The 22,590-nt window shown below is 36.2% G+C and overlaps 1 protein-coding gene across 2 annotated transcripts in view; it reads left to right on the top strand.

Moving 5' to 3' along the window:
* Positions 1 to 22,590, top strand: part of NEDD4 (neural precursor cell expressed, developmentally down-regulated 4, E3 ubiquitin protein ligase) — a 144,155-nt gene that overhangs the window by 14,450 nt on the left and 107,115 nt on the right. For both annotated transcript variants that reach the window (XM_018054245.1, XM_018054244.1), the window contains exons 2-4: positions 3,251 to 3,324; positions 9,766 to 9,844; positions 9,935 to 9,973. In XM_018054245.1, the coding sequence (XP_017909734.1) occupies positions 3,251 to 3,324; positions 9,766 to 9,844; positions 9,935 to 9,973 (192 nt within the window). The remainder of the gene's footprint in view (positions 1 to 3,250; positions 3,325 to 9,765; positions 9,845 to 9,934; positions 9,974 to 22,590) is intronic.

The raw sequence follows: 22,590 nt of genomic DNA, 5'->3' as shown, positions 1-22,590 counted from the left end.
ATAGTTTCAGTAGAGGCTAATGTGTATGATTTTTAAATCAGGAGATGGATTAATGGTAACAAATATGGATTAGCTTTTTTTAGAAGGGAATGATAATTTCTTCCCTCAATTAAGATCATGTACAAATCACAAACAATTGTCTGCACTTAGAAAAGATAAGATTATCAAATAACATTATTTTCTGAGGGCACCTTTGATTATACTTTACACTTGAAAAAAATTTGTATTTATTAAGTCATCCCTGAAAAGATATCTGATTTTTAGAATCAGTCTTGGGAATTAGTACCTACTTAATTACTGAATAGAGTAGCCACTTTAATAGAGTAGCCACTTCCCAGTCAACTAGTATAGGAAAATTCAGTTGTAGGGCCAATAGAATATTTTAATTGACCTAATTATTCAGTGACCTTCCAGGAAAAAATGGTAGTTCTGTAAATCTCTTCAGATTTTTGGAAATCAGTCCCCACAGAAAACAGAAATTTCAGTTTACGTTTTCCCTTCTGATTTCCAATTGCCTTTATTTCTGATACTTGAGGATTTGGTGATGGAGAAAAGTTATAAAATATTTAGTATCTCTAGTCACAGATTTTTGTGTTATATGAATTTGTCATCTGAGTTTTATAGCTTAGAGGATATTTCTGTTATTAAATTTATTCAGTGAAACTCCCAGGAATGAGGGTGGTTCTAAGTATTTAGAAATGGAAAAAGACTGAAATAAATAAATAAATACCCTATGATATGTATATTATCCCCCACCGAGATTTCTCCTCAAAAAGGAATATGACCTACTACTTGCTGATGGGATAATTTTATTTTAGAATGTTTATACAGTTTTAAAAGGTTACTTTCTATTTACAGATATTACAAAATATTGGCATCGTTCCCTGTGATGTACAATGCGTCCTTGAGCCTACCTTATGCCCAGTGCTTTGCTACTCTGCCACCCTTATATTGCCCCTCCCAACTTCTCCCCACTGGAAACCACTAATTTGTTCTCTGTGTCTGAGCCTGCTTCTTTTTTGTTATATTCAGTGGTTTGTTGTATTTTTTCAATTCCACATATAAGTATATCATACAATATTTGTCTTTCTCTATATAACTTATTTCACTTAGCATAATGCCCTGCAGGTCTATCCATGTTATTGCAAATGGCAAAATTTCATTCTTTTTTGTGGCTGAGTAGTATTCCATTGTGTGTATGTGTGTGTGTGTGTGTGTGTGTGTGTGTGTGTGTGTGTGTGTGTGTGTGTGTGACTGACATCTTTTTTATCCATTCGTCTGGCTGATGGAGTAATTTTAGAATAGAACCAGTTGGGTTCCTCTCTGTTAGGCAACATTTGTTTCACATTTGTTGATCTTATAAATGCTACTGTGAAATTGTTGGCCTTGTGTAAGTCAGTGATAGTTTATCTAGGGCTTATATCTAATAGTGAAATTCCTGGGCTATTGATTTAGAGCTTTCAATAGATATTGCCAAATATCTCTTCAAAATTACTCTCATGAACAGTGTATTAGAGTTCTCATTTGTGTTTGTATTGGCAGCACATACACTAGACATCTTTCTTTTTACTGGTGAAACTGAGGATCTTTTCATGTTTATTGACCATTCTGTATGATTTCTTATATTATGTTGTTTAAATATCACTTTGTGGGTTTTAGAAGTTCTTGATATATTCCAGATGGGCTTCCAAGTGGCTCAGCAGTAAAGAATCTGCCTGCAGTGCAGAATATGCAGGTTTGATCCCTGGGTCAATCTCCTGGAGAAGGAAATGGCAATCCACTCCACTAGTCTTGCCTGGGAAATCCCATGGACAGAGGAGCCTGGTGGGCTACAGTCCATGGGGTTGCAAAGAGTCAGACAGGACTTACCAACTGAACAACAACGATAATATATCCTGGATAATCATAATTTGAACTTGGTATATATATTTTAGATATTTCTACCTATGTGTCCCGTGGTTTTTTCATTTTGCTCATGGCCTCTCTTTTCACACAAAGGATACATAATTTTAGTGTCAGAGCTAACAACTTTTCGATTAGAGTTTGTATTTTTTAAAATTCTTTCTTCAGTGTCAGAAATATTCTAAAATATCTTAAGAATGTTTTAAAGTTTTCTTTTTCATGGTTAAAATTTGATGTATCTGGAGTTTGTTTTTATATATAGTATAAAATAGTGATCAAATATTATTGTTTACTTCTTTACTCATTCTCACCCCTCTGTATGAATTTTAGAATCATATGTTAAGATCTATGAAAGAATTTAAGGAGGGGAGTTGGATTGTATTGAGTTTGTAATTTACTTTGGAGAAAACATATAATAATATTAAATATTTACTTCCATGAATATAGTGAATTTCTTCATTTATTTATATTTTCCTTATTTTCTTTATTTACAGATTTTATCCATAAAGGTCTTGACACTTTTTCTTAATTTTGTTTCTCTATATCTAACAGTTTTGCTTATTTGTGAATTTTTTAAATGTGCATTCTGTTTTATAGTATTTTTACCCACCTTTTTTTATTTAAAAAAATTTCAGATCTATGGGACAACAAAGCAATAGTGTACTGAACACTTGATTACTCATCAGTCAGATCCAGAAATTGGCAACAGTTGGTTATTCTCTTTAGTTCCATATACACACACATTCATTCATGTTCAACTTTTTATTGGCTGAGCCATTTAAGTATGAGTTGCAGACTTTATCCCTAAATACTTCAATATGTATTTCTTAAAAATAGGATATTCTTATATAAAACCTCATCATGCTATTATGATACCCAAGAATTTTAATGTTTCATACATTGAAATATTAATACATTATAGTTTTATTTAAAAATAGTTTATTGAATGGCATTTAAAAAATAATTTTACCTGTCTAAATAATTATTACAAATGATTATGAACTCTGAATTTTGTGTTATCCTGTACCTAGCAAAAATGATGAATCCATAAAAGTTCCAGTAATTTGGTTTTGGATTTTCTTGGCAACAATGATAAATTTTTGCTCATTATAATAATTTGACTCTAGCTTCTTTGGATTTTCTTTGTAGATAATCCAGTCATTACAGATAACAATACAATTTTTATTTTTCTCTATATACTTTTAGTCATTTTAATTCCTGAAAAAAGATTCTTCCTATTAATTTTAATATCCTGTTATCTTATTTGGTATATATATATATTTAAAGATATGTGTCTTAAGTAAGTTATAAATTACATGAAAATAAAATATGAATTTTTGTATTTTAGGAAAATTCCCGAATTGTGAGGGTAAAAGTTATAGCTGGAATAGGCCTTGCCAAAAAGGATATCTTGGGAGCTAGGTAAGTATAATAAGTTGGGATGCAATTTTAAAACTTTGTATTAATTAATTTTTTCTAACTTTGGTTAGATGAAAAATTGAGTGATATTGTTAGTAAACTGTTATATGAAGTTGGTTGTTTCCAGTTGGTTGTTTACCAACTTCCTTGATATCTGAATTGCAGAATATGTGAAATTAGGCAAAGGTATAACTCAGAAAGGTAGTTAGAAGGTACATTAGTGAATTCTGTTTTTGGGAATTAGTAAAATTCTAACATACTAATCCTTGGGCAGTTAACAACCACAAACTGTGAACATATTACTGAAAGCAGCAACTTAAAGGCAGTGGAGAGTGAACAGAGCAGGTAGAGTCTAGTGAAAGTCTAGTGAAGAGTCCCTGTTTGGAGGTGGGAGTTGCACTGAGTAAGTCTCCAATTTATGAATTAGTCTGAGGTCACATGGAATCAGAACATGGAAAAATTATAATATTCATAGTGAGGATTCTGGAATGGAAAGAACTGGAAAGAAGATTCCCAAACTATGTCTACAATCATTTCTTGCTGACCCTGAATCACACATCTGATAGCAGATTCCAGACAACTTAACTAAGGACAAAAGATCAGAACAGAGATCAAGGTTGCTGCCCAAGAAACAGAGCTTGTGATTCTTGCCCAAGTAAGATAATTAATTACATGATAGAATTAAATAAAAACACAAATTCTTATCAAAGAGAAAATACAGCATCCACAGTCTGTACAACTTAACATTTATAATGTCTAAGATAGAATCCAAAGCTATGTAATCTACCAAAAAAAACAGGTAAATGAAACACATTCTCAGAAGAGGAAAAAAATATGCTCACGTAAGTCAAAAATTGGAAATCTCAGGAATAAAGTAGAAACCATAAAAAATGAAAATTCTAAAACTGAAAAATATATTAAATTAACATTCTGAGATGACGTTAACAGCAGAATGGAGATGAAGAGGAAGAATTAATTAAACTTAGAGGTAGATCAATAGAAATTATTTCTCAGCAGGAGGTGAGAGAGAAACAGATTTTAAAAAATTTAAACGAACACAGAGAGAGCCTCAGGGACTTGTTAAATAATACCACACAATCTAACACACTTGTAAATGGAGTCCTAGAAATAGAGGAGAGAGAATGAGGGAAAACTCTGTTTTAAGAAATAATGGCCATATTTTTTCCAAATTTGGTGAATAACACAAGTTCATAGAATCAAAAAACACGGAGCAGGATGAGTACTGAGAAGAACATACTGAGGCACCTAATAGTCATGCTGTCGAAAGCCAAGTATAAAGGACTGACAAAGCACTCAGAGAATGACAAATTATATACAAGGGACCTATAATTCAATTGACTACTGACTTCTCACCAGAAACTACAGAGCCCAGATTTTAAAAAATGGGACAATAGAATAACTGTCAACCTAGAATTCTCTACCATATTCAGAGAAACTGTTCTTTAGTATGATGACAAAATAACATTTTCAGATAAAAGAAAGCTTTGAAACTTTGTCATTAGCAGACCTGCACTCTAATAAAAGCTAAAGGAAGTTCTTCCAGGTAAAGAGGATAGATGGCAGATGGAAACTCAGATCCTTACAAAGGAACATAGAGCATCAGAAATGGTAAACATCTGGAAACATCTGAAAGACTTTTTGCTCTTTTCATCGTAATTTTTTAAAAAGAATGCCTGGTTATATCACAGCTTATTGTTTTTGTATTATCTTATAGATGGAATACATATAATGATTATTGTATAAAAGACAAACTTTTTAGTAGAATGTAATATATTGTGTAAGTGGAATAAAAAGTAAGAGTGTATATTGCAATACCTAGATGAACTGCTAAAAACTAATGTAAAGAATTATAGATTAAAAAACAATCAAAATTTTAAAAGGAGATTCTTGGAAAAAAATACTTAAAGGCCAGGAAAAGAACACAATTATCAAAAAGAGAGAGAGAGAGAAAGGAGAAAGGAAAGAATAGAAAACCAGTAATAATTTGATACACCTAAATCTAACCATAACAATTGCATTAAACATTAATGAACTAAGGTGAACATGAGGTAAGGAATGGGCTGAAAAAGAAGGCCCAACTAAATACTGTCTATAAATGATGCGCTTAAAATACAAAGACACAGCTAAGATGAAAGAGAAGGGATGCATATGCCATACAAACAGTAAGCATATGAAGACTGAAGTGGAGTTTTGAATGTCTGATAAACGGATTTCAGCACACGGGATTTTTCTTATGAATATAAAATTTGTTCAAGTCAACCACTGTCATATTAATACAGTCCAGAAGAAAAAAATGCATGATCATTTCAGTAGGTGTAGAAAGTGCACTTGTCAATATTCAACATCCTTTTATGATAAAAAAAACTGTCAACAAACTAATAATAAGATGCAGAATTACTTTAACGTGTGAAAGTTAATCAATATAATATACCGTATTACTAGAATAAAAGAAAAGCGATCATTTCAGTAAGAACAGAAAAAGCATCTGACATCATTGAGCACCCATTCATGATGGAAACTCTTAGCAAACTAGGGATAGATGGAAGTTGTAGATCTGATTAAGGTTTTCTGTGAGAAAGGTAGTAGTTATCATTATGCCCAGTGATGACAGTCTAAATGCTCTCTGCTTAAACTCATGAATAAGAAAGTTTGTCTGCTTTCACATTCAGCTCAACATTGTGCTAGATGTTGTCTTAGCTGTGTAATATGACTAGGAAAAGAAAAATTATACAGACTGAAAAGGGAAAAACTTATTTGCAGTCAAATCATGTACATAGAAAACCTTAAGGAATCTACGAAAGAAAAAGCTGCTAGAATTAAAATATAAGGCCACAAGATACAAAGTCACTGTACAAAAATTAGTCATATTCTTATATCCTCTGAGGGGACGACAGAGGATGAGATGGTTGGATGGCATCACCGACTCGATAGACAACGTGAGTTTGAGCAAGCTCCAGGAGTTGGTGATGGACAGGAAAGCCAGGCATGCTGTGGTCACAAAGAGTTGGACATGACTGAGCGACTGAACTGAACTGATCAATCAGTTAACAATTGGAAAATGAATTTTTAAAATTTAAAATTCATTTAAAATTAAAAACTTTGAAGGAATAACTTTAACAAAAGATTTGCAAGTACTGCACACTGAAAACTACAAAACATTGCTAACTAAGGGAAATTGAAGATCTAAATCAATGGATAAACATTGTCGTGTTCATGGATTGAAGATATATTATTGTTAGAGTTGTATTTCTCTCCAAATTGAATAGATTTGGCTCAATCCTAATAAAAATCCCGGGATTTTTTTTGAGAAACAGATGAACTGATTCCATTGTTATAAAAAGTCAAAGGACACAGAATAGCCAAAACAATTTTGAAAAAGAACATAGGCCACATGGGTGGAGAATTTATGCAACATAATTTCAAGATTTTCTATACAGATAATCAAGACAAAGCAGCATTGGCATAAGAGTAGCTATATTGTTCAGTGGACTAGAATAAAGAGTGTAGAAGTACACACACTCCCCCCCCACACACGCATACATATGTGTGTGGTCAGTTGCTTTAAGTGTTAAGGTAATTCAAGAGAAAGGATAATCTTTTAAATGCATGATACTAGAACAACTGGTTATAGGTGTGGAACAAAATGAAGCTCTGTCCATATCACATATAATATAGAAAAATAATAAGAGCTGAAATTAATAAACTTCTAGAATCCCAGGGACGGGGGAGCCTGGTGGGCTGCTGTCTAAGGGGTCTCACAGAGTTGGACACGATTGAAGCAGCTTAACAGCGACAGCAGAAGACATAAGAGAAAATATTTGGTCTACTGAGTTACGCAAAGATTTCTTGAATAAGGCTAAAGAAATATGCACCATAAAATTTTGAAAGAAAAATATTGAAACAAGAATTAAAAAGAATTAAACAAGAATTAAAAACTTCTGTTTGAAAGACACAGTTGGAAGTGAAAGTGATAGTCGCTTGGTTCTGTCTAACTGTTTGCGACCCTATGGACTGTAGCCTGCCAGGTTCCTCTCTCCATGGGATTCTCCAGGCAAGAATACGGAGAGGGTAGCCATTTCCTTCTCCCGGGGATCTTCCCAACCCAGGATCAAACCTGGGTCTCCTGCATTGCAGGCAGATTCTTTACTGTCTGAACCACTGTGTTCTTTGAAAGACACAGTTAAGAAAAGGAAAAGGCAAGCCACCGATTGGAGAAAATGTTTTCAAAGCATATATCTGACAAGCACCTTTAATTCATAGTTTATAAAAACTTCTTATAACTTAATAATAACATGATAAAATGACCAATTAAAAATGGGCAAAATTCTTGAACAGATATTATCTGTGAACTATCCAGGTAGAAGTGTCTATCTGGGTTGTGAGATCAGGAATATATATTTATGTTTGCATTTGTGTTTTATATTTATATTTGTGAGTATACAGTTAATTGTTAAAATCATGGGTGAGATTTTGAAGGAAATATGTAGAGAAAACAAAAGGGAGAACCAGAAGGGTCTTGTGTCATGAAAGCTAAATGAGATGAGTTTCAAGGAGAAAATGGTCAGTAATATCAAACATATAGAGAGCCAGCAAAATAAGTGAGTACAAAGTGTCAATTGTTTTAGCAAGATTGGTGACTTTTCATGGAATGGGTCTGAAAGAAAAAGGTGGAAGCCAGATTATAGGGCTTTGAAGACCACTGGCTGTTGGGGAAATGAAGGAAGGGAGGTTGTAGGCTGTCATGGTTATGAACAGGGTCTCTGGAACCAGGTGCTTGAGTTTCACTCCTCACTGTTCCGCTTCCTAGCTGTGTCATCTGGGATGAGTTGACTTTTTAAAGTCAACTTAAAGTTGACTCTGTTTAAAACAGATAATAATCATACCTGCCTCATAGGTTGTTATAAGGATTCCGAAAGTTAATATATATATAAACCATTTATAACAGTGCCTGACACAGAGTAATTGCTGCATATGTATTAGTTGTTATTTGTGTCATTATTATCACAGATTTTTCACTTGCGAACTTTGACTGAGACAGGAAGAAAGTCTAGTTTGCTTTGCTGGAAGCATGAAGGAGAGTCAGGGAGTGGAGGACCGGAGAAGGCAATGGCACCCCACTCCAGTACTCTTGCCTGGAAAATCCCATGGACAGAGGAGCCTGGTAGGCTGCAGACCATGGGTCGCTAAGAGTCAGAAACGACTGAGCAACTTCACTTTCACTTTTCACTTTCATGCATTGGAAAAGGAAACGGCAACCCACTCCAGTGTTCTTGCCTGGAGAATCCCAGGGACGGGGGAGCCTGGTGGGCTGCCGTCTATGGGGTCGTGCAGAGTTGGACACGACTGAAGCGACTTAGCAACTTAGCAACAGCAATGACTGGAAAAACCTAAGTCAAAATAGATGATGCAAGGTTCCAGAGAAGGTGGGAGGTCACTGGACAAGGGTGATTGGGTGAAATACCTGAATCGTTGAAGTTAGGGGTAGGATGGACTCTGATGAACACCAGGATGTTGGGAGTATTGTGATGCCTTTGATTTTTGTCAATTAAAGTAAGAGATAAGGCTGTATGGGGCCTTCCCAGGTGGCACTAGTGGTAAAGAAGCCACCTGCCAATACGGGAGGCATGAGAGACATGGGTTCAATCCCTGGGTCAGGAAGATCCCCTGAAGGAGGGCATGATGATCCACTCCAGGATTCTTGCCTGGAAGATCCCTTGGACAGAGGAGCCTGGCAGGCTACCGTCCATAGAGTTGCACAGAGTCGGACAGGACTGAAGCAACCTAGCAGCAGCAGTAGCACCAAAGTTGTATGTGGAAATGGGAGGAGGGAGATGGTGGTGGAAAATAGTGGGCACTTGGGATCCCCAAGGGACATGAGAGAAATATGACCATGAAAAAGTAAAATGTCAAGTCTTTTGCTTTGCAAACCTGAATATCACAAGGTTTTCCTTCTCCATGTCTCTTTGTACAAGGGTTACTTAGCACACAATTATTTTGAGCTCAAACACTTTGTCTTTATTTTGTAAGAAGAGTTTATACCTGTGAGATAACTTGAAACTACCTTGAGGTCTTACAAAGCTATTCTTGAAAATCATTGAATTAACCTTCTTAACCCAGAAGAAGAAGGCATGTAATAAAAAAATTAAACAAAGTTTCCAAAAATATTAAGAGGTTGGAAACCACTGAATTGTGATTAAAAGGTTTTCTTTCTAATTCTTTGTCTGTTTCTCTATCATGGCATTTCAGCTTTTTAGCTAGATACTACAATTACTATAATTACTTACCCCTGCCTAAGGAACCCTTACTTTTAAGTGTAGAAAATAATTGTAGAAATTGTTAACGAGGAAAATTCTGTGGTTTTTATAGTTTGAGAAACCCGAGTTTGGGAATAAATAACAATTAAATTTTTAAAAATTTTAACAGTGATCCTTATGTGCGAGTGACGTTATATGACCCAATGAATGGAATTTTTACAAGTGTGCAAACGAAAACCATTAAAAAGGTTAGTATTCAAAAATTTTTAAGTGTATGTTGTTTTATTTTTGTGTAATGAAATATTGAAAAGTTAGTTATGCTGTGTTTATTCTTTTAGACTTTGAATCCAAAATGGAATGAAGAAATATTATTCAGAGTAAGTATGCATTTTATTTCATTATAAACAGCAAAGATTTTTTTCTCAATAGGTTAGAACGATAAGTTCTCACAATATTCTAAAATGTATCTTACAAGAGTTTATAAAAATTTAAGAGTTAAATTTAGGTGTCCTCATGATGAGATGGCCTTGGAACCATTTATTTTATTATGAAAAACATGCGTAAAGTAATGAGATAAAGGATGATGTAAGCCTGAATTATCTTATTCTAATTTAATTCGGATAGAGAGACAGTCTTATTCCAATTTTGCAGATTTTTATGTTTTTCCTTAAAGATGATACAATATTTGTGTTTCTCTTAGTCATTTATTAAATACACTGATCCAGACAAGAGATGATGAGAGCCTACCAGCAAGTGGGTACATTATACATCCTTCATTCACATTCGTGCCTTCTTAATTCCTCACCCTACTTCAGTGTCCTGTAAGAACAAACTCCAGGCTCCCAAGAGGGCCCTCAAACTGACAGTGACACACGATGTAGATGGGAATAGCAATTCAGATAACTGTAGATTGCTCATCAGAAACTGTGCTGAAACAGCATAGTTAAGGTTGTAAAGAAAAAAGAATGATCAGCTCAGAATTCTGTATCTAATAAAAATATCCTTCAAGAATGACAGTGTATTAAGGTATTTGAAGCTGAGGAAAAATAAGAGAATTATACTTGGAAAACTACTCTTTTTCTAAAACTAAAGCTAAATACTACTTCTTCTCTGGTAGAATAAGTAGTCAAAAAAATTCAGTAAAGATACAGATGTCTTGAACAACACTATCAAATCAGTTTTACTTAATTGACATTTATCAGTTCAGTTCAGTTCAGTCGCTCAGTTGTGTCTGACTCCTTGCGGACCCCATGAATTGCAGCATGCCAGGCCTCCCTATCCATCACCAACTCCCGAAGTTCACTCAAACTCATGTCCATCGAGTCAGTGATGCCATCCAGCATCTCATCCTCTGTCGTCCCCTTCTCCTCCTGCCCCCAAATCCCTCCCAGCATCAGGGTCTTTTCCAATGAGTCAACTCTTCGCATGAGGTGGCCAAAGTACTGGAGTTTCAGCTTTAGCATCATTCCTTCCAAAGAACACCTAGGACTGATCTCCTTTAGCAGCTGAGGAAAAATAAGAGAATTATACTTGGAAAACTAAATATTCTTTTTCTAACACTAAAGCTAAATACTACTTCTGCTCTGATAGAATAAGTAGACAAAAAAATTCAGCAAAGATACAGAAGTCCTGAACAACATGATCAAATCAGTTTTACTTAATTGACATTTATAGACCTACCCAACAACAGCAGAACACATGGTCTTTAAAATTGCACATAGAGTATATACTGAGTAAGCTGGGCCAAACCCCAAACCTCAACAATGTTAAACTAATTTAAATCGTGCTAAGTATGGTCTCTGACTGTAATGGAATTAAAGTAGAAATTAGTAACACAAAAATATCTGAAAAATCCCCAAATATTCGGAAGTTAACATACTTCTAAATAATACAGGAGTCAAATAAGAATTCTCAAAGAGAATTAGAAAACGTGTTAGTAGAATGTAATAGAAATATAGCATCAGTACTTCCCTGGCAGTCCAGTGGTTAAGACTCTGCGCTTCCCCTGCAGGGGGTGTAGGTTTGATTCCTGGTGGGGAAACTAAGATCTCACATGCCACAAAATGTGGCAAAAAAACCCCAAAACACCAGCATCAAATGGATAAAGGAGATGTGATATATATATACAAGGAATACTCATGAATACAGTGAATACTCAGCCATAAAAAAGAATGAAATAATGCCACTTGTAGCAACATAGATGGATGGACCTAGAGATTATCAAGTTGTCATACTAAGTGAAGTAGTCAGAGAGAAAAGACAAACACCATATGATATCACTTCTATATGGCATCTAAAATATGATACAAATGAACTTATTTATGAAACAGAAGCAGACTCAAAGACATAGAAAACAAACTTATGGTTACCAATGGGGAAAGGGGGTGGGGAAGGGATAAATTAGGAGTTTGAGATTATCAGATACAAACAATATATATATAAAACAGATAAATAACAAGGTCCCACTGTGTAGCATGGAGAACTATATTTAGGAGATCCAGCCAGTCCATTCTAAAGGAGATCAGCCCTGGGTGTTCATTGGGAGGACTGATGCTGAAGCTGAAACTCCAGTACTTTGGCCACCTCATGCAAAGAGTTGACTCATTGGAAAAGACTCTGATGTTGGGAGGGGTTGGGGGCAGGAGGAGAAGGGGACGACAGAGGATGAGATGGCTAGATGGCATCACTGACTCAACGGATGTGAGTTTGAGTGAACTTCGGGAGTTGGTGATGGACAGGGAGGCCTGGCATGCTGCGATTCATGGTTTCGGCAAGGAGTCAGACATGACTGAGTGACTGAACTGAACTGAACTGAATAAATTTTACTGGAAGAGAATATGAAAAAGGATATATATATATGTTTATATGTGTATGTATAACTGAATCACTTTGTTATACACCAGAAGCTAACACAGTACTGTAAATCAACTATTCTTCAGCAAAACAAAAGCAAACAAAACCCCAGCAACATCAAAGTTTGTAGGATGTAGCTACAACACTGCTTAGAGAGAAATATATAGCATTAAATTATATTGAAAAAGAAGAAAGGTCTTGAACAATTAATTCAAGCTTCCACCTGAAGAAACTATAAACTAGCATCATTATAGAACCAACAGAGTTTAAATGGCTAAGTAAGGGATGTTATGAACACTTCTGTGCTTGTAAGCTCATTAACTTAGATGAAATGGACCAATTCATTTAAAGACATACTCTACTAAAATTTTAATAAATAAATTACCTGACAAGTTTTGTCAACTCTTAAAGAAATTACACTTGAAATTAATTAAAAACCATCCAATAAAGAGTAGTTCCACTAGTTGAATTGTACCATAATTCTAAGGAATAAATAATTCCAATCCTATGCAGTGTCTTACTAAAACTAATAGAGAGACTTTTCCCAATTCATTCCTGAGGCCAGCATTATTCTGATACCAAAACCAGACCAAAGACTTTATAAGAACATTAAAACTGCAGAGCATTCATCCTCATGATCATAACCGTTCTATGGTAAGTTTGTTAAATTGGGTCCCTTCCATTCTGAAAGGGCAGTGATTTGTTCTCAAATTACTTATAGAAGTGGGTTTGCCTTTCCTTTCTGCAGAACTTCAGCCAGCACAATTATGTGAGTGCTTACAGAATATGTGTTCATAGGGATGGAATCTATGCAACATTTCTTCCTTTCAAGGGGCCCAATTCACAGAGAAGGAGGTGCAAGAATGAGCCCATGACCATGGGATCCATTAATCACATCATCTACCACACCCTCTAGAAGCAGGCACTGGAATGGCCTACTGAAAGTGCAACCCAAGCACCAATATGGAGGCAATACTCTGTAAAGATGGCATGCCAGTTTAATATTTAAGCCAAAAACCTCAATATGAGCTGTATTCACAACAGAAAGTATACACGGTCCAGGAACAAAGGAGTAGAAGTAGGAGTAGCCCCACTTGCCATCATTTCCAAAGACCCACTGGAGGATCCCTGGAACTCTGGGCTTTGCCGGAGTAGAGATCCAGGTCCCCAGAGGGAGCACACACCTTCTAGGGGACACACCTTCAAGGATCCCATTCAACCGTGATCTACGCCTGCTGCCAGGGCACTGTGGACTCCTTGTATCCAGGAACCAGCAGGTGACTGAGGCTATTATGTGGTTTCTTAGGGACCAACGGGAGAATTAAATGAGCTCATTATAGGAATCACCCTATATCCTTTTAAGTATTTAATGGTGGTACAAATCTATGATATTCCCACTAGGTTGCCATATCTTTATTTGTTTTTTTAAATAGCTTTATTAAGATACAATTAACAATCGTATGCAATTCAGTGGTTTTTAGTATGTTCATGGAGTTGTTCAATCATCACCAAAATCTTAAAATATTTTCATCACCTGCAAAATAAACCCCATACCCATTGTTACTCCTCATTTACCCCCAGGACCTGCCCCCTTTCCCAGGCAACTTCCAGTCTACTTTCAGTCTCTTAAAGAGACTGTCTATTTTGGACATTTTGTTTAAATGGTATTATATAATATGTGGTCCTTTGTATCTGGCTGCTTTCACTAAGTATAATGTTTTCAAGGTTCAAGCATATTATAGCATGTATCAGTACTTAATTTCTTTTTATTGCCAAATAATGTTCCATTATATGGATAACCACACTTTATCCATGCATTGGGTGGGCATCTGAGTTGCTTCCACATTTTAACTTTTACGAATAATGGTGGTATGAACATCTGTATACAAGTTTTTGTGTGGATATCTATTTTCATTTGGGACATATATACCTAGGAGTGGAATTGCTGGGTCAAATGAAGAACTGCCAAAATGTTTTCCAAGTGGCTGTACCATTTTTACGTTCCTACCAATAGAGTATGAGAGTTCTCGCTTCACATCCTTGACAACACTTACTATCATCCGACTTTTTATCACAGCCTTCCTAGTGGGTGCAAAATGATATTTTATTACAGTTCCCTGATGGTTCATGATATTGTGAATCTTCTCGTGAGCTTATTGGCCAGTTGTATATTTTCTTTGGAGAAGTGTCTAGTCAGGTCTTTGCCTGTTTTATAATTAGTTTATTTATTGTTTTGTTATTGAGTTGTCCTAGTTCTTTTTATTTCTAGATACAAGTCTCTTGTCAGATACATGATGTGCAAAAATTTTCTCCCATTCTGGGAGTTGTCTTTTGAATTTATTGATAGTGTTCTTTGAAGCGCAGAAGGTTTTAATTTTGATGATGTTTGGTTCCTTGTGCTTTTCTTGTCATATTCAATAAATATTGCTTTAATTTACTGTCTTCACTGGAGAGAGGACAGTTTCAGAGGCTTCCACTTGGCCTTCTCACTATGATAGTTCTTATCCCACAAGCCATAGATGAAATGGGGTAGTGGTAGTGAGTAGACCCAACTTCCAGCACACTTGAAAAACAGGAAAGCGACTTTTGGGGGACCCACAGAACCAGTGAAATAGTATAAATTGAACATTAGTCAAGACCCCGTTTGTAATCAGGTCCCTTTAAGTTCTGCATTTTTGTTTTTAAATTTTGTTTCTAGCTGTGCTGGGTCTTTTTTGTGGCACATGGGCTCTTCGTTGCAGTGTGCAGGCTTCAGTTTATCTCAAAACATCCATAGAAATTTGGAAGTTAAACAGCATATTTTAAATAAGCCATGATCAAAAAGGAAATTATAAGGAAAATTAGAAATCATTTTAACTGAATGGCAATTAAAACATATCAGGATATGGATGAGATAATTCAGTGCTTCTTCAAATACAAAAGAAAATGATCTAAGTTTCTACCTTAAGTGAAAAATAAAAAGTAGAGGGAAGAAAATAAGAATGGAAATCAATAAAATAGAACATGGACAAAAAGTAGAGAAAACAAATAAAACTAAAGGTAGTTCCTTGAAAAGATTAAGAAAATTGCTACATCACAGTAAGCCCAAACAAGAAAGAAAACTCAAATGACCAGTATCAAGGAGAAAAGGAATCTCAAAATGTGGGTAGAAATAGATAGTATGGATATCTGTTAGAGGAATTAAAATTATACAAATTTTAAATTTAAAACTGTAATTAAACATTTTCCTATTATTTTTTATCATCTTGATTTCCTATTAAAAAGGATATTTGAAAGTCGGTGCTAAACTCTTGAATTAGAGATATTACCACAAAAATAAGAAAGACGACCATTTGAAAATGCTCACCAGGCTTAGGACTCTATTGCCTTGTACTTGTTTCTTTTACCATAATTTCACTGTTACCAAATGTTCTAGCCAGTATTACTTTATTCTGGGATCAAGCATAGGTCATGCATTTATTTTAATCATAAATTTCCAAATTTATTGTGAGGATAACTAGATAAATTTGTGTGGATCAATGCTAATTCATCACAGCTAGGTACAGAACTGAAAACACATGGTGATTTAGCACTTGCTGTACAAAGGACATAATTATGTGTGGTTTTCTATTTTCTTCTTTATCATTTCATTGTTTATACATAGCACAAAATTTTCCTTTGAATGTATTCACAGAGAAATGACTATTGAGATAACATAGTATAGTAAAATCTTGGTTATCTGGCATTCAGCCAAATGGAAATTGTGGCCAGAAGTTGAAGGGAGATTTTATATTTTTTAGAAAACATGAAGTTCAAATAAAGTTTTTTTGTGTGGAGAACTCTTGTTGTTAAGTCACTGAGTTGTGTTCCGACTCTTTGTGACCCCATGGACTGATTCTCCAGGGAATCTTCCTGACCCAGGGATTGAACCTACATCTCCTACATGGGCAGACTGATTCTTTACTATTGAACCAGAAATGTTACTGGTAAATTAATAGACAGGACAACTGTTAATCTTCAATCACAAAGTATAGTAAAATCTGCACTTACAGTTGCTCACGTGAGACCAGGAGAGGTGAGTTATCAGGAGGGAAAATAGTCTGACACATTAGGGAGCCATATACTCATTATAGGGGCTTCCCAGGTGGCTCAGAGGTTAAAGCATCTACCCGCAATGCGGGAGACCTGGGTTCGATCCCTGGGTCAGGAAGATCCCCTGGAGAAGGAAATGACAACCCACTCCAGGATTCTTGCCTGGAGAATCCCATGGACAGAGGAGCCTGGTGGGCTACAGTCCATGGGGTCGCAAAGAGTCGGACACGACTGAGCGACTTCACTTTCACTCTCACTTTCATACTCATTATATGCTCTGTGCGTCAGCATAGCATAGGAGCCTCTGAAAAAGGACCAACTCCGCTCCCTGTACACCCATGGTGATCAGTTTGTATCTTTGGTATTCACACACATAATGTGTATATGTTCATGCATATATTAGTGTTAGGTTACAGAAGCAACATGTATACCTTAGATATTTTTATAAAAATAAATAAAAATCAGCTGTAATTTAATTTCCATAAAGCCACCACTAATTGTGTGATAGTCTGGTATTTTTTCCTATGTATTTTTATCCATTTATTTATCCTGGCAACCAACTCCAGTATTCTTGCCTGGAGAATCCCATGGACAGAGGAGCCTGGCAGGCTATAGTCCATGGGGTTGGAAAGAGTCAGACACAACTGAGCAACTTAATACTCACTCACTCACAGTCCCTACCCTCAACAAGGCTTACCATCTGCTGTGGAGCCCTATGAACTAGTTTCTCAAAAGTATTACTAATGTGCTGAACCTTGTGAAGAGAAAACATGGGTGCTAGTGAGTGAATATCAGGGGATATTAGAGAATTTAGGGGAGTCCCTAAATGTAAAGTATTTAAAGTAGGTCCTTCTGTAGTGTATCATTTAGGATGCTTTCAGCTCCTAGTAACAGACTCACTGTAACAGCCAAAATTGGCTTAAATGATAATTGCATTTATTATTTCTCCTCACAAGAAGCAGGCATAGAAGAGAGGTAGTGACTGCAGCAGCTGAACGGAGTCGTGTGAAGCCCAGCTTCTCTGGGATTCTCTTGGCTTTCTGTCCTTGGTCACAAGAAGCCTGCAGTAGTTCCAAACGACATAGCCTCTGATGATGATGTCCAGAGGTAGACCCTATCAGTCTCCTTTAAAAAGTGAAGAACCCTTTTTCAAAAATTTCCTTGGGAGACTTTCATATCTCTTGGGCCAGAATTATGTTGTGTGTATATTTCTAACTCAGTCATGGATAAAGAGAGTGGAATTACCGGAAAGCTTAGAGGAATCAGAAGTAAGCTCATAGGAGGTGAGGGTGGGGGGAGTAGCTGCTGGTATCCCTGACACACATTGTCATCCAATATTTCAATAAAATCAGAATTCTGTTAGCTAGGAAAAAGGATGGGGTGACCCATTAATAAAGCACTAAGTATAGTATGGGGCTTCCCTGGTGGCTCAGATGATAAAGAATCCACCTGCAGTACCGGAGACCTGGGTTCAATCCCTGGGTTGGGAAGATCCCCTGGATAAGGGAACAGCTACCCACTCCAGTATTCTGGCCTGGAGAATTCCATGGAGTGTATAGTCCATGGGGTCACAAAGAGTCAGACCCGACTGAGCGACTTTCACTTTCACTTTCATAGTATAGTATAGCCATATAATGAAATCCTCATTGGCTATTTAAAAAGAGACAGATGTTTATGTATTGATAGAGTGTTAGTTTCAAAATATACTAAATGAAGGAACAAAGGTGCAGAACATTGTATGTATGATTCACCTATTTGTGTTAGAACAACTCTCTCATATGCAGGTATTTGAAAAAATACTTCTGGCAGGACCTAAGAAATTGTTCACAGTATTTTCTCTGAGGGTGGGACAAAGATGAAAGATTTATAATTTGCTATACTATGTATCTTTTTTTACTGCTTGAATTCCCCCCTCCATGGCTATGTATCTATAATTTGTTTTTATATTTGTTGATAAGAAATAACTGTATAGAGAAACAAAGAAGACACAAAACATGTACATAAAAATGTGAAGATACTTTCTATTTATAAAATGCTAAGCATTTTATATGCCTATAAAAATACTTACCTAGTTGATGTAACTTTTTACAGTTTTTATTTTGAAATCTACTTACCACAGATGTTCACACAAAAACTTGTAGATGAATGCTCATAGCATCATTATTCATTATAGTAAAAAAGTAGAAACAGCTGGTAGGTCCATCAACAAATGAACGGACAAACAAAATGGACAAATGAATGGGATATATACATACAATGAAATATTATTCAATGATAAAAAGGAACGATGTAGTGGCAACATAGAACCTCCACATATTGTAGGAGTCTCCTTATGTTGAATGTCTATAGTAGGCAAATCTGTAGAGACAGAAAATGCATTAGAGGTTGTCTGAGATTGAGGAAGTTGAGGGGAAATCAGGAGTGACTGCCTGGGCTTCCCGGGTGGCTCAGCTGGTAAAGAATCTGCCTGCAGTGTGGGAGACTCTGGCTTTGATCTCTGGGTTGGGAAGATCCTCTGGAGAAGGGAATGGCTACCCACTCCAGTATTCTTGCCAGGAGAATTCCTTGGAGTGTATAGTCCATGAGGTTGCAAAGAGTCGGACATGATTGAACAATTTTCATTCATTTCACTGAGAGTGACTGCTGACAGGCATGGAGTTTCTATTTGAGGTGATGAAAATGTTCCAAAATTGTGAGGGTACTTAGTTGCATACTCTATACTAAAACCCATTGAATTGTACATTTTCAATGGGTCACTTAATGGTATGTGTATTATATCTCAATAAAGCTTTTTTTTTTTTTAATATACCTGCTTTGTTTTTTTTCCTGCAACCACCAGCATAATTCCCAGGAACATTACTTTAGGTTGTTTATGAATAGCAGAGAATAAATTGACATTTATCAGTACCTTCATCCTTCTTTGAAAATTTGGTTTCTACTCTGATGTTTTTTCTTTTTTTTTTTCTTTGCTCTTTTGTCCATTTATAGACTTACATACTTTCCCACAAACATCACAATAGTCTTTATTTTTGTTTTTCCTTATACCTTTCATTTAACTATGACCCTGTAAACTGTTTTTTGTGACCATAGCTTTACTCCTGTTTTTAATAGAAATTTAAAAAATAGTCTCATCAAAAAATTCACACATAGCTTAAAAAGAAATAGTATAAAGAAAGGGGCTTCTGGTGAAGAGCGAAAAACTCTGGTGCCTCATCCTCAGCCCTCCTATTCTCTCTTAACTGCTCTAAACTGTTTCTGTTTGTCATTCTGGTCGTTATTCCCATTCTGATGAATAGTTCACACATCCCTGTCCCAGACTGACCTCCAGCTATGATAGATGAGTAGATCGCCAGTTTATGTTTGCTTTCTGTCCATGGTCGCAAGAAGCTTGCCACGATTCCAAACAACATAGCCTCCCATGATGATGTCCAGAGGTAGAAAAGGGAGAATTTCCCCCATCGTGTCTCTTTTAAAAGGTGAAGAACCCTTTTTTGAAACTTTCCCCAGGAGATGGCCCCTCATAGGAATCTAGGTTGGAAATGGTTTTTCTTCAGGAAGTTAAAGCCATTGTTTTATCAACATTGAACGTGGTGTTGCTATTGAAAGGGCTGATTCTTGTTCCTTTGAGGGTGATTCTTCTCTCTGTGTGAAAAAAACTGATGATTTATCTTTATCCTGGTGTTTTACAGTTTCAAAGTATTATGCCTTGTGTGTGCAGTGTCATCGTATTGGGCCTTTGATAAGCATTTCAGTTTAAACACCACTGTTTCCCTTCAGTTCTGAAGCTTTTATGTGAAAAATTTCTCTAATTTTTCCTTCCTTCTGTTTATATGACTGTTTGGCGATTCCAGCTAGTTGGATGCAGGGTCACCTAGATTGATTCTTACCTTTCTCAGTCAAAATTCCTCATGTAAACCGCAGAACACAGAAAATGATTTGAGTGGCATTTTTCTCACATATTTCAAAGATTACCTTATCCAGTACCTTCCTAGATACATAGGAGAGAAATCAGTAGGTAACATACAGTAAATGTCTTAGGACAGGGGTCAGCAAACTTTTCCATAAAGAGCCATATAATAAATATTTTAGATGTCACACAGATAGGAGGCAAAAAGTAAGGCTGCTGTGTAGCCATTTAAAGGGTAACCATTTAAAAATGTTAAAAAAAAAAAAAGAAAAATTGTTTTATGGGCTGTTTAAAAAAAAAAAAAAAGAAGCAGGTGCCTGGCAGGATTTGGTCCATAAGCTGTAGCTTATTCAATCTCTGTTTAGGGCATTAGGACTTAATTTTTTACTGAATCTGTTCAGAGAATCCTCTTTTTATTTTCTCTCATGTTTTCCTTCAGCTTAGCTATCTGTTCTACATTTTGAGAGATTTCTGCAAATTTACCTTAGATTCAGTTCAGTTCAGTTCAGTCGCTCAGTTGTGTCCGACTCTTTGCGACCCCATGAATCGCAGCACGCCAGGCCTCCCTATCACCAACTCCCGGAGTTCACTCAGACTCGTGTCCATTGAGTCAGTGATGCCATCCAGCCATCTCATCCTCTGTCGTCCCCTTCTCCTCCTGCCCCCAATCCCTCCCAGCATCAAAGTCTTTTCCAATGAGTCAACTCTTTGTATGAAGTGGCCAAAGTACTGGAGTGTCAGCTTTAGCATCATTCCTTCCAAAGAAATCCCAGGGCTGATCTCCTTCAGAATGGACTGGTTGGATCTCCTTGCAGTCCAAGGGACTCTCAAGAGTCTTCTCCAACACCACAGTTCAAACGCATCAATTCTTTCAATTCAGTAGTCATTTTTAGTTGCAACACCACTCCATTCCTCTTAATATAGTGTCCTATTTTTGTCTTATAGATTCAAGACTTCCATAGATATTTCTAAGGAAACACTTTACAATTTTTAAAGGTGTTTACTTTTGTTTCCTAAGTATTTTTTTCCTTTGGGGACAGTTTTTATGGTTATACTCTGTGATCTCTGCTAATATAGTTATACTTAACAGTGACACAATGGAAAAATCATCTATTGCTTCTACATATGAAAAGCACAAACATGTAACAATTATATTTTTAGTTACCATTTATACATTACATATTAAAACTGATGGTTGCATTATTGTTGAACCTCTATCTGAAATCAAAGAGGAACTCTTTCATAATGTGTGTGTGTCTGTGTGTGTTTACCAGAGGTTTAGGTGCCATATGAATATTCTCTCATTAGGGCCATTGACCCCTTTGCTTCAACTTTCTGTTCTTTTGTTTTCAGTTTCTTCAGAAGCCCTGCTTCGTTGCTTTCCTCCCCACTTCATCTCTTCCAGAAAAGTGTTGATATTGCTCACCTGCTGGGCCCTTGCATGTGCATATGATCTTTGCTGTTTTGCTTTTATGCTGATAGCTTATGGTGAACAATGTCGGATTCGTGATCTCCGAAGAAGATTTAACAAGACCAGGGACCAAGCTTGATCCCTCAAGCGCTTTGGTGTAGCAGAGTTTTATTAAAGTATAAAAAGGGACAGAGAAAGCAAAGATATTACCAGTCCCACTCTCACTATATATACAGTTTAAGAAAACAGGATTAGTCAGAAGGTTTTCAGGAAGGAGAAATATGTCCTCAAGCAGGATACGTTAGTGTTATATAATCCTTACTAAGGAATGTAGATCTTTTTTTTTTCTTGGTACAGTTCTTCTGTGTATTCTTGCCACCTCTTCTTAATATCTTCTGCTTCTGTTAGGTCCAGACCATTTCTGTCCTTTATTGAGCCCATCTTTGCATGAAATGTTCCCTTGGTATCTCTAATTTTCTTGAAGAGATCTCTAGTTTTTCTCATTCTGTTGTTTTCCTCTATTTCTTTGCATTGATCCCTAAGGAAGGCTTTCTTATCTCTTCTGGCTATTCTTTGGAACTCTGCATTCAGATGCTTATATCTTTCCTTTTCTCCTTTGCTTTTCCCTTCTCCTCTTTTCACAGCTATTTGTAAGGCCTCCCCAGACAGCCATTTTGCTTGTTTGCATTTCTTTTCCATGGGGATGGTCTTGATCCCTGTCTCCTGTACAATGTCACAAACCTCATTCCATA

The sequence above is a fragment of the Capra hircus genome, chromosome 10, assembly GCF_001704415.2.
Source record: "Capra hircus breed San Clemente chromosome 10, ASM170441v1, whole genome shotgun sequence".
NCBI lineage: Eukaryota > Metazoa > Chordata > Mammalia > Artiodactyla > Bovidae > Capra > Capra hircus.
Note: the sequence above shows the minus strand (reverse complement) of the source record. Positions and strands in the feature narration are given on the sequence as shown.